General features: G+C 38.0%; 1 protein-coding gene across 9 annotated transcripts; it reads right to left on the reverse strand.

The window, feature by feature from the left end:
- Nucleotides 1-5,620: 5,620 nt before the first annotated feature.
- On the reverse strand, nt 5,621-9,253 carry LOC147623505 (uncharacterized). Of its 9 annotated transcripts, none has more exons than XM_086821683.1 (7): nt 9,114-9,253; nt 8,305-8,420; nt 8,047-8,121; nt 7,844-7,897; nt 7,664-7,744; nt 7,505-7,576; nt 5,621-6,075 (listed from the first exon to the last, which is right to left on the reverse strand). In XM_086821683.1, exons 3-7 carry the CDS (start codon nt 8,106-8,108, stop codon nt 5,862-5,864), a joined length of 483 nt encoding a protein of 160 aa, XP_086677809.1. In that variant the 5' UTR covers nt 8,109-8,121; nt 8,305-8,420; nt 9,114-9,253; the 3' UTR covers nt 5,621-5,861. The 9 variants fall into 9 exon arrangements, with proteins under 9 accessions (XP_086677809.1, XP_086677806.1, XP_086677808.1 ...); XM_086821680.1 differs by having other exon boundaries at nt 7,844-7,963; XM_086821682.1 differs by having other exon boundaries at nt 8,047-8,136.
- Nucleotides 9,254-12,890: the final 3,637 nt, after the last annotated feature.

A 12,890-nucleotide genomic window follows, 5' to 3' on the forward strand; every position in this document is an offset into this window, starting at 1 on the left:
TATAAAAAACACATAAGGGCAATATCACTGAGTAGAAGGTGGCACTTTCTGCCACCATGCCAAGGAATTTTCCAACACTGCCTTAACATCATATGGTAGGGTGTTAAATCTCTTGCTTATCTCATTGATCTATCATTAACATTATCAAAGATTTTTGCCACATGAACTAACGTTTTGGATTTAATTTTTGCAACATCGTTACATGTAGCCCTATCAAAATCCTCCTTTACCTCTGTACTACGAGGTTCTTTGAATCACCTCTAAAATATTAAGTTTTGTGTTGGCACAGTAAACTTGTCATGGTTACCAACCTTGTATAGAAAATCAAAGAGTCTCTCCATTGAAGACTCTACAAAGGAAACATACACAGCACATGAGTGGATTATCTCTTTAGAAAAACAATTTAACTTAAAATTATTTAGAGAAAATGGAACATAAAAAAACTATACTTCTTTAAATTTTTCCCAATCTCAACTTTTGATTTCATGGCCTTAAAAAATCTTTGAAAACAAGGAAAGGCAATAAGGGATACCCTTCCATAGGCCAAAGGATAACACAATTTATTCTTCTTTTTATATTCACATTTAAAAAAGAGGTCCTAAACCAACCAATATAACTCCAAGAGATGAATTTATCAAGGTCATAACCATAATTGCTTTTGGGAGAGCTTGTTAATATTATTGGACACTTTTTGTATGCTTTTGAAAGTTTACTCCATCTCACATAACACTACTCCATCCCATAACACTATGAGATCCATCACATAATACTACTCCATCTCATAATTCTGCAAAGAGCTCTATCAAAATTTTGTAAAGAGCTCCATGGCAAGGTATGTACAATAACACTTATGCTTCTCTAACTATTTTCAATGTTGATTATTATTTAATTTGAGGATAAAATGGGTTCTCTTCTTCTAGCCTTTAACAACAGTTTTAATTATTGTTGATGTTGATTATTATTTAACATGTTTTTTTGGTGGTGTTACGATGTGCTAGAGCCTTTAACAACCTTTTTTTATTTGATACGAGATGGTCCTACAGTGATATTAGTTTCACTTCTCAATATCCCTTATCATAATTTGACAAAACACATGTTTGGTGGTCCTAGGGTGCAAATGTGACGTGCATTTAACTCATGCCGTAAAATTTGAAAAAACATGTTAATGCTCTTACGATACAAATATGATATTCATTCCACTTCTCGATGTACCTTATCATGCCGTATAGCCACGTCTTAAAAGTTGAATAGGTATATATTTGTTGGTGGTTCCACTATGTAATAGGTTAAGTTAATAATCTATTTGGTGTCTCTTATTGCACCACACCTTGTTTTTTCATGAGTGGTTTTATTTCCAATGTATAGTTATTTGATTTTGTCTCTTTTTAAATCAACATAATATTATCATGAATAAATTTATATGGTTCTTATGTGGTCCTTGGGTTTTGTTTAGAACTAACAAAGTAAACATAAAGGAGAGTGGGGGAAGGTCCCAAAGTTATAGAGAAAGATGCTTTACATCAATTTCACAACAACCATGTCATTTTAAGATGGGAAAGGAAAAATAAATGAGTGTCCTTATGAAAGAGTCTAGGTATAAAAGGTATACGCAAGAGGCAAATGCATCAAGAGAGATTAAGAAGAAAGCCTAGAAAGCTCTGGATTTAACCATACCAAAGGCACCCTTCTAGAGAGTAGCAAGAAAAACTTGTGAGAGGGCTAAGATAGCGGTAAGGTCGTCTTGCTGTCCAATGTCGTCCTCCACCAGTGGGTTTACTTGGTTAGTAGGGGGAAGTGGCAAGTGACCTAGAGGGAGAGGAAGTTGTGGAGAGGATGAGGAGGTGGAGTGTACTAGTAACGCCTCATGTGATACTACTACTAAATGGGATTCTTGAGGGGACTCACCCAAACCTAGTGTTGGGCATGCATGTAGTCTAAGCCCTAGTATATACTCTTGGAAGATAGTGGTAGACAATCCAAGCTATGGGCTACTACCTTCTTAGACTAAAACTGATGAGGGACTGACTATATTGTATTGGATAGGTAGACTGGACTATATTGTATTGGATAGGTAGACTGGACTATGGAATGACTATGATGAGAGGGTCCCACTGGGCACGCCAAAAAATAAGTCCACCTGTACCCGAAGAGTTGACCAAGGTGTACTACCAATGACTATGGGCTCCCTTAGAGGCAGTATGGCAGGAGGTCACAGCCTATAGTCTACCAAACATGAAACCCTAAAAGCATAATAGACAATGTGGTGAGGTGCTTTGTGCAAAACAGGAGCGCTCAAGGTGCTCAGTGAACCACATACCTAGCATACTGAAATAAACAAGACGATGATAGAGCCAACACGAATCAACTATATATCAAGAGTACATAATGTCACCGTCTGCGCACACAAAACGCCAAGGACTAGTGTAGTATAAACCAAGAGATACAATGGATTGGGAAAGGCTAGACCAAGCTGGAGGACAGTGATATACTTAGGTGAGTAATTATCTAAGCTCAAGGACGAAGTGATTGTCTAAACTCAAGGACAACTATGATAGACTAAGATACTATGACTAGAGCTATATTAATGGAAAAACGCACACTCAATGAGTCCTCTTCCTCCATATGTAGTGATCCTCCAACTGGTAGTCTGTAGAATAAGTGAAGACAATTGGTGGTAGGTAGTCGCTCATCCAAGTGGTTGACAAAAGCGGCTACTGGTAGGTGGCCACTCGTCCAAGTTGACAAAAGAGGCTAGTCCATGTGATAGACAACTATGGTAGACAAAACCATGATGGTTGTCCACATAGGATCATCTCTCATCTCTTTGGAGTGCTTCCCCATCATCAAAGATCGACCACCCGGCTACAATTCCAATCCCATATTGAATAGATCAATGTGGTATCTGGGAATTGGTCATACGACGTGTATATATGCATGTATGTATGTATGTATGTATAGATTTATATATTCTTCCACACCCTCTTTATATATATTTATATATTCTTCCACACCCTCTTTTCTTTCTATATGTCTATCCCATCTCTCTTTCTTTCTCTCTCATATGAACCTTCATCTATTTCCTCTCTCTCTCTCTCTCTCTCTTTATATATTCTTCCACACCCTATCCCATCTCTCTTTCTTTATCTCTCATATGAACCTTCATCTATTTCCTCTCTCTCTCTCTCAGATTCATTTTCCCCTGACTCTCATCCTCTTTACATCTACTCTGTATTGCTCCTGCCCCCTTTCTTTGCTGTCCAGGACTACGAATTGAAGTGCCTTGGAATGTGGTCGAAAATAAACTTATACAGACTACCTAACCACTGTGTCCATCATCATGGTAGCCTAATGACTTGTATGCATGACATGGGATAATGATTCCAGCGTTACTGTTAAGGCTTGGAAGTCAGAGAGACATTTTTCTAAAGGGTTGTTGGCTGGCTAGAGTTGCGAGAAAAGATAATTTAAGTTGTTGACAAGTGGGAACTTGTCAACATTTCGATCAAGTGGGAACTTGATCGAAATGTGGCATCCCACACACTCACAAATTGCTCCGCTCTTAGGTGTATGCGCCAGCTTGGTTTCTCTTTGTGTAACAAGGGCCTAAACATTTATTTATTTTATTTACAAACACATACGTAAAAATATATGCGTACATATATGCACACGATTATCACACGCATAAGTAATATACTGTTTTGATATAACACGCACACACACGAAAACAATGTTGCTCTCTCTTCTCTCTCTCTCTCTCTCTCTCTCTCTCTCTCATACGTGCAATGCAACATTCTCTCCCTTACAAACGCATTATCTCTTCCTTTGCGCGAAATTAAAAACATTAAATAAAAAGTTAATTGAGAAACCATTAATTAGAAACGTTAATGAAACGGGACATATACATTACTTAGCCCTCACAAGGTCACTTGGTTTTTTCCAACCAAGCATCTGCGTAGATGAACTCTGACATGGAGACATGTACGGTATTAGTGGGCTGTGGCAATAATGCATGACTGTATGCTTGCTTTCCCAATTGTACATTGCCATGTACACAGCATGCACCTAGGAAGCACCCTAGTCGGATTGCCTGGGCAGCATAGGCAAAAGCTCCTGCACAACCAAGAAGATCTACCATAATATCATAATGCTTTATTTTTGGGCATAGCTCATAATGCCTACTCATAGAGACAAAGAACTTGAGACCTATTACAGTATGACTACAAGCCATAAGATCAAAAAATGTGACTTCATTTGACCAGTGGCCTCAACAATGCATAGATTGTAGATTTGAAACAAGCTGCAAAACCAGTAAGAATTACATTCCATGATTCCAAGAAAGGTTCATCTAGACTGCTTGGAAATTTACTGCACCTATTCCCATCTAACATAAAACAAGCCATTTTTGCCATAGAATACGCGCCATATTGCTGGTAGGAATTATCTTTTGAGAAATAACGAAAAATGCGAACCGTAATGAAAAACCTTGATATTACTTTGACAGCATACCTCTACTTTTGCTACACATCTAGCAGTGAATAGAAGCACTATGGCAAGAAAAAAGACGAGCAAATGAAGAGGTTCATAGGTTGAAACAATTCAAAAAACCACAATAGGAGGGCGAAGCATGGGATTGACATCCCCTTCCCTTCATAGGTTGAAACAATTCAAAAAACCACAATAGGAGGGCAAGGCCATTTGTGGGCAAAAGCCAAGGTCTGAGGCATGACCTTTCTTCACATTGACTGTCTTCACTAGACAATTTGGTGACTATTTGAGTTGTGAGCCCTTTGCAACTGCTTTAGTCACTCTCGTCTTCAGCCCAACACACAACCACACAGTGTGGAGTGCCAAAAAAAGTATCGAGTTATCCTTTCAAGGTGTCAATCAAAAAGGCTGGGAAACACATTACAAGCGCGGATCACTGTCAAATAAAATCGGGTCCCAAAATAAAATTTTCCTCCTCCCCCCACCAACCATACTAACTATACTACTCCCATGTCTAAGACCTTTATCATGCGTAAGAAAAACATGGCAAAGTGCAGCTGCACACATTCGCCCAAGATGTGCATCATATCCTTGCAAAGAGTAGTCTTTTGCCACTTGGAGGTCATAGTGATGGGATTTTCTACCCCCTTCATAATCTGCCAACTTATATGAATCCAGCATGGTTTTAAACAATTTGTCAATTGCAGCCAACCTTGTTGCTCTATTTGTGTCTCCGTGATGGGCATTGGCCACCTTAGCTACTTTTATAAGCTCATTTAAATATTTTGTACACCATCCCAAGGGCTTTTTGATGATTGCATGTGGAATTTTCTTTACCAACAAAATCAAAAGAGCTTTTAAGGATGCTATGATGAAAATTTTAACCTCCAAGAACAATTGCAATTTCCATAAGTAACCCTATTTACAAATAGAAATCATCTATTTCCATAAGTGACTTACTCTACTTACAAATAGAAATCAAAACATCTCAATTCAAAGAGACATCTGAACCTGAAAACTCATGCGATTCAAAAGGGGCCTTCAGGCGTACAGTAACGCAGGTACAAGTTCTAAAACTACTCTTAAATATGCAATTACGAAAACATATAAATTCGATACTTAATTTTGGAACTCATTTGAAGAACTCAATTTGGAATGTGTATTCAAATACACTATATAAATCATTACATTTACTTATGTATTCAAATACACAATTATATACATCATTACAATTATTTGTGCACTTTGTAAAGGCGTACAATGGGTCAGTGAGTCGTACTACATCCTGAATATTTTCTACCTACTTGTTGCAAGCAATTCAGTGGGCCATTCTTTCATTTGTAAAAGATTTGTCCATCACTTATACTCTACTCCATTCAAATCAAACCGTTACCAAGAGGGTCTTCCACAGATTGTTCATCAGCACTTTCTTTAGCATTGGGCTTCATCACAATTCGGCTTGCATTCCGAAATTCCAAAAGAGGCGTTATTAAATCAACTTTGCCGATCAATTTTGAGCCTTCCTCTGCACATTTGCAAACCAGTTCATATCTCCGCGCACAAAAGTCGCGTCGCTCGTCTGGACATAACCTAAACAATGGAGACATAAAAGATCTTATAACAAATCCATAAATCAATCTTCGAGACATATACATACCTTCGAGACATTCATAGAAGTGCCCTTTATAACAACATAAAATGCCATTTACCTACCATGCATAAAAAACAATTGTCTATCAACCATTTTGTTTGAACCATGGACTAACTACTACAAAAATACCCCCCATATTGTAGCAGATCAACAATTACAGCATGACCATCTCCTAAAGATACTAATTGTGCAACTATAAATACTAGTGCAGCTGAGGTGAGCATCCCAATTATTATTCACCACATTTCTACAGACCCACAAAGAAACGCTAGTATATCATAAAATAGTTGATGCCAATTGAAACTAGTAAATGCGAGCAAGATAACGTCCTTTATGTTGCTGCACATCAGCAACTAGACCTTTATTGCCAAAACATGTATGCTCACACAGACCATTGCACAAGATGACATGAGCATGAGGTTTGTACAGTGTACATTTTTGTTTTCCATTCACATTCCGATGTAACTACTCTCGCACTTTCCTGGTCTGACCTCTTGCAAATGAATTAATTAAACTTTCCTTCTTTGTTTCTTTCTCTCATTCACACACACAAACATTTGTCTAACAATCTGTACTCTAAAGAATCAAAAACACACAAGCCTATATACTGACGAGACCGCTCTACTCTTAAAGTATTAGGCAGCAGCAAAAGGATCAAAGTTTGACCACACATACACACACCATATGACACAAACAAAGAGAAAAACTGACCAAAAATACGCTCTTCTTTGAATAGCACAAATAGTGATGTCTATGACAGCAACAAACATATGGCGATCATTCTAAACACAGTGATGTGTGCATGTGGACATAATTGTATTCAAACACATCTATGTGTGCAGCCATATCTCCATAGCAATTACCAGCAAGAAAGTACAAGAACAATATGACCAGACTGCAATACGCGAACAGAGGTCCTATGCAAGGTTAGAACTGTGCAACCATTTCTCTATTAAGACGTTACTATTTACGTGCACCTGCGCTTTTTAGTAGACATACAATCAAAACACGCGTATCTCAAAATGTAAACTATTTGCAGTCAAGGGAGTAAACTATTGCAAGGGACATATTGGAGGAAATAAGCAATCATCACAGTAGCATGACCATCTGCTAAAAATACTAATCATGCAGCTATAAAATAGTGGTAGTGCAACTGAGGTGAACATTCCAGCTACTATACATCACATTGCTCCAATTGAAACTAGTATATCAGTGCAAGATAACATCCGTTATGTTGGCTTTATAATAGATCCATAAACATTACACATATAAAATTTCAGCTACTTTTTTTTCAAGAAAATCCACAAAATAAACTATAACCTCAAAACCTTGCTTCAAGCGGGCTTCAAGCTGAGAACTAAAACTTACATGGAAGGTCCAAAATCGGGAGTCCGATGTCGTAGTCCGTCCAAATGCATAGCAAATTCCTCATCACTCAGACTTGCAAAACATAAACAGAAAACCAAATTAGTAGTCACTTCCATGATTGTTGCTACTTAGAAACACAAAACCAAATAGAACAAATACCTAAGCCAAGATATATCCGTTTTGATGCCCGAGTTTCTTGATTCAATATCTTCTGGCAAGATCTCAATACCAAACAGTTCCCTGGTAAAAAAGAAAGGTAAAATGGAACATGTCCATTTAACACTGAGAACGCCTTGCAAAAAAAGTCAACAATCCTAATGAATTCTTGTGCATGCTTACCGTGCACTAGCTGAAGGTTGTGAATGGGCAAAGGAGGACAAACAATAGATGCGGCTGGAAAGAGGACGAATGCAGACAAATGAAGGAAGCTTAGAACTTGATGAGAGAACAACTCCTCTTCTGCAATACGCATCAGTAATAGATTCAAGTAAAGAACCATGACAATGAAACGCGCAACCAAATCCACTTGGAAGAAAACTCACCGCGAGGGCGCACAACAAACTCGTATGGAAGGAAAAGGGTGGCGTATGGAGCCAACCGCCATCTCCACAAAGCTTCTATGAAGATGTTTGCTAGAAGAAGAGTTCGTGAGAAGACTAGCCATGTCTCTATGCCTTGAAGCGTCTCTGTGTGCTTCGTGAACAACCCTAAATTGTAGGAAAAAAACCAAGAAGTGGACTAAAAAGAAAGCCAGAGAGAGAGAGAGAGAGAGAGAGAGAGAGAGAGAGAGAGATGCGTACCACTTGATCCTACTGCCGATGGTTTCAGAGAGAGGGCGGGGGCGGCTTTCGCGTAGTCCTTCGTCTCCTCTCTGCTGCCGAGATCTGTGAGTACAACCGCACTAGGGTACTTCTGGCTGGTAAAAAGCTCAAAGTGAGCATTTCAAAAAAATCCAAGCTTCCAACAAGGGGATCAATGGTACCCAAATCCAGTTCTCTTTTTTTTTTCAATTAGGTGTGATTTTTTTTAAATTTTTCTTTTTTAAAAGTTTGGCATTATAAACGCCACCAGCAGTGGGATACCGGGCCCCCACAACCATCGATCCCACTTGAACCCCCTCTTAAATGCACCGTGCCTTTTAGACACGAGGAATGTCATGGCAAGGTGGCCCCTATGTCGAGTTTTTAATAAAAAGGACATGTTTTATGCAAAGATGATTTTTTAAAAAAAAATTCACTAGTCTCCCCTGTATTTTGGACAAGATTTCAAATTTTTATGAACCAAATTTTGATTGAGTTGTTATATAATTCAACAAGGAAAGAAAAAAGTTACCTATTTAGATTCAGACGAATCAGTCATTGCTAATTAACCTCAATTAATTAATTGCTGGGATTTGATGGGAAGCTTGTTTACAACACAAAACGCTAGAATTGCAATAGAAAGCTAAATAAAAGTATCTTGAAAACTTCAGATCCAATCATATGAGAGTGATATTGCCTAATCTTATTCGAGAATGGATTCAGCCTATAGTATATAAAAAATATACAAAGAAACCAAAAAATTTGACAAAAAAGCACAAAATCGCATAGATCTATGGGTTTCGGCTTACCCGAGAGTAATTGTGACAGTGCCCTCTAATAAGCTATGCAAGCCGGTTATCGACCTCGACGGTCTCGGGCTTGAAGTAGCGGGTTATTCTACAGTGAAATTCATGCAAAAGAGGCGGTGGCTAAAGCAAAACGAGTTGTTTTGAGTCTTTGAGTTTTTCAATAAAATCTTACTTATATGCAATATTAGCTTTTTTGGCTCCAAAAATAAGCAAAAATTGATAAAAATCTTATAAAATTGCCAAAAATAGCTAAACATTTACCAAATGCATCAAAAAATCTGGTTTTGGTATTTGGCCATTAATCATGCTCCAAAATTAATTGATTAGCCTAATTATCTTTTTTATTTGGCTAATTTTAGCGATCTGCTAAATTTAGTTGTTTCAACCAAGTGGTCAGATGGTTAGGAGATTTCTTGGGTGCATAGTTCTTGATGAGTGGACTCAAGATATGAATCTCATGGTCATTGGAAATCTATAGGTAGTCCAAAAGAGCAGCACACCGGCCGATAACCACTATGGACAAATAGTGTAGTGGCATGGATGGAAGCTATAGTTAAGCTTTTCATATGGGTCCTAGATTTGATATACCTACAAAGTGTATGTCAAATATGTATTGAAGAAGAGCCTAGTCACATTGAGGATCATATGAGCCTTTTTTAGGTATGCCGAATATGGTGCTTGGCTCATATTTCAATCATAGCCCCCTAGTTGCATGTCTGGCAATGTAATACTATTTTAAGCATGTAAACAGAGTCAAAATAGCTGGTGGTTTGAGTCCATAAAACTGTTCACACATGTGCAAGGCCATGTTGAGTTCTAATGGCATCTGATGCTAAAATTAGCAAAATGTGGACCCATGACCTGCAGGGAGCATTCAAGGTGAAAAATGTGCCTTGGGCACACTTTATTAGCTCCATAAACACTGGTATAGTTGCTCGATTGAACCAGGATTTGATATGCCCCATAGACAATGTACTATTTTGACATATACCAGGCCCTGTCCGCATAAGAGGTTAGTAGACCCATTTTTTATTCAAACGTGGACCCCCTTGAGCTTAGCTAGTCTACTTCATATCCAGTAGACACCCTTGTCTTGTTCGAGCTGTAACTTTTGACTTACAACTCCGATTATGGCGATCAAATAGTCAAAACTAATCTACTAAAAACAAGGACTCCAAATGTGAAAGAACATTGCAGAGCTGGGTACTCCATCAAAAGTTATAGCTGTTCAGGTAAAAGTGAGTGATAAACAATGATCCTTGGAGCAGTTTTATAGCCTGAAAATAGGGCAAATCTTACAAAAATGGGTTGAGATTTGATATATGTCTAGTTCAATATGTGGACTAAGCATATGAGTGACCTCATAGGCAGTGGCATTAGTAAGCATGCCTAAATACCAAATGTGGAGCCCTAACCTAGTCTGTGTGCCTACTGTCTTTATAAACATCCTTGACTTCCGGAAGACATAACTTTTGACCTATAGTTTTGATTGGGTTGACCAAATAGTCAAAATTTATCTCTTAAAAACAAGGAATTAAAATTTGAAAGTATCATAGCCATCAAAGTTTCATAGCAAGAATTATATCCACTTAAAAGAAATTTTAGTGCAATTGGCAAAGCCTTGTCCCATTTTCAGTTTCCAGCATCAACTTGTGATTTTATGCACCCCGGGACAGGGTAAAACTTGCTGGAATGAGTCAAGATTTTATACCAAGCAATTGAAATAGATAAAATTTATGCACGCAAGATCCCAAAAACCAATTGACATCAAGAAGTACTGCTAAATGCCAAAAGTGGAGCCCTATAGCCCTTATCTAGACAATTGTTGTTGTTGGAGAAAACACCCCTTTGCTTGTTTGGGCCATAGCTTTTGATCTACAGCTCAGATTGGGGAAAACAAATAGTCAAAAGTTATCTCCAAAAAACAAGGAATCCAATGGTTTTGATTTTGTGTCAATTTAAGCATTGCATAAAAGTTTATTTGTGTTCAGGTAAAATGCAATTGAGTATCTGGGCATATAGTTACTTGTTGAGCTTTTAACTTGAACTAACTCACTAAGAACCTTTGGAAATGCATTAGTTTGCCACCAACTTTTGAAAATAAGCCAATAGGAGGTTGAGTACTATTGTATATACCCAAAGCTCATCAATTATCTTCATGTCATTTGACGATAACCCTTGATCCACTATTGTTTTGCCCTTGTCATTCTGATTTCCTAGCCATAATTGTTCCTTGTTATCTTATATATTTGCGCTTATCTTGCTTGTTGGCTTCCATTATTGAGCAATTGTTTTACTATTTATGGCCTTGGAACTAGCTTTCATAGACTCATACTTGGCTTTGAGTATCTCCACTACCTGTAAATCCATATAGTTGATTCTTTCCAAGTAATAAGGCACATGTTCCCTGCTTTGATCCACTTTGATCCACTTTGCCAATGTAGTGGTTGGAGATCGGCCAATAAAGTAACTTTTTTTGACAAGGGTGAATTTTATTCCGCTTCCAAATGGAGATGATTTGACAACATGTTAATTCCACTCATTAGTTGTAGAGAGCTTATGGATTTTAGACTTGAGTACCCAAAAAGATTTCTTGGTTTGTGTAGAAGTTGGACATTTCAGGTTCGTCTTGGTAACCCATATGTATTTCTGAATAGCTTGTGAGGCCACCAAGTCTAGAACTGAGGAATATTTGGAATGGGTGGGCCATTCATTGTTGCTAAGAATTTGTTTTTCCTTGGGCAATGAAATTTCCGAGTCTGGTTGAAGTGTTTTCTCCAGAGTCATTGTTTAAAAACCTTGCCCACTCAATGGGTGCATGCATATGGTACATTTTGGAATTTAGAACCTCAAATAGATAGTCTACTTTCCCAAAGGTAAATGAGCCATGAATGTATGAGCTCTCCATTGAATGTCTAAGACAAATATGGCCATCCAATTTTTGCATGGTATGACGACTTCTTTCATTTCTCTTGCATTCATGACATGGAAAACACCTTCCATAAGATCATAAGTCAAATTGAATAAGATGAGGCACTTGGACACATGACCATTGAACAAACTCAGGCTAGACGTGAATCCTGAAGTGTCGGTTTACCCATTCTAGCTCAGGTTTCATAAGACATAAGGCTTAAATCAGCTCCTGTGTCAAGTAAACATAATGAAGGAAACAATTTGTTCATGGCAAGGAATCCAAGGTACGCTCGTCTTGGTGGTATATAATCATCATTTACCCAAGTGTTGCTAGCCATGTGGCTCATTTGAATTGATAGCCTGTTAGATTGTTGTTTAGTCTTCTTGGCACGAGCTCTAACTTCTAGCTAAGCTAGCTTTTGTTTATCTTTCTCCTCTTGTTTCCTTTATTTAGCTTCATGTATTGTTGTGAGCATGGTTTCCGTACGTGGTCCATAAAACCTATGCAATTTTCTCCCATTTACATAGGAGTCAAAAGTTATTCCATGTAAGGTTTCTAATCTCCCGAGCCAGAATTAGTGAGCTCACAAATTCTAAATAGACCCATGCCCAACATCTTGAGTTTTCGTTTGTTTTGTTTGAGAGTGTACATCAGTACTAAGTCACTTTCCTTGAATTCTTTTTTGCTCAAGTGGTTGTCAAACCATTTCTTTCTTTGAAGCTTTTCAACATACAACTCGTAGGCTGCACGAAGTCTCGTCTTATCAAGGCATTCTAGTTGGAACAACCTTTTGGATATCTCATTGCCCTCAAGTTTTTTTGATATTGCCACTCTTAAAGAGAGCACAATATATTCCATAGGCA

This window comes from Cibotium barometz, chromosome 27, assembly GCF_041138505.1.
Source record: "Cibotium barometz isolate CiBa-2024 chromosome 27, ASM4113850v1, whole genome shotgun sequence".
Classification (NCBI taxonomy): Eukaryota; Viridiplantae; Streptophyta; class Polypodiopsida; order Cyatheales; family Cibotiaceae; genus Cibotium; species Cibotium barometz.

What these genes read in the sequence shown, in the direction of transcription:
- LOC147623505 (XM_086821675.1), bottom strand. Translation starts at nt 8,168, where the DNA reads ATGGCTAGTCTTCTCACGAACTCTTCTTCTAGCAAACATCTTCATAGA. An exon ending in CAACCTTCAGCTAGTGCACG is followed by an intron (nt 7,745 to 7,843) that starts GTAAGCATGCAC and finishes CTTTTTTACCAG; the next exon opens with GGAACTGTTTGGTATTGAGA. An exon ending in CCCGATTTTGGACCTTCCAT is followed by an intron (nt 6,076 to 7,504) that starts GTAAGTTTTAGT and finishes TCCATTGTTTAG; the next exon opens with GTTATGTCCAGACGAGCGAC.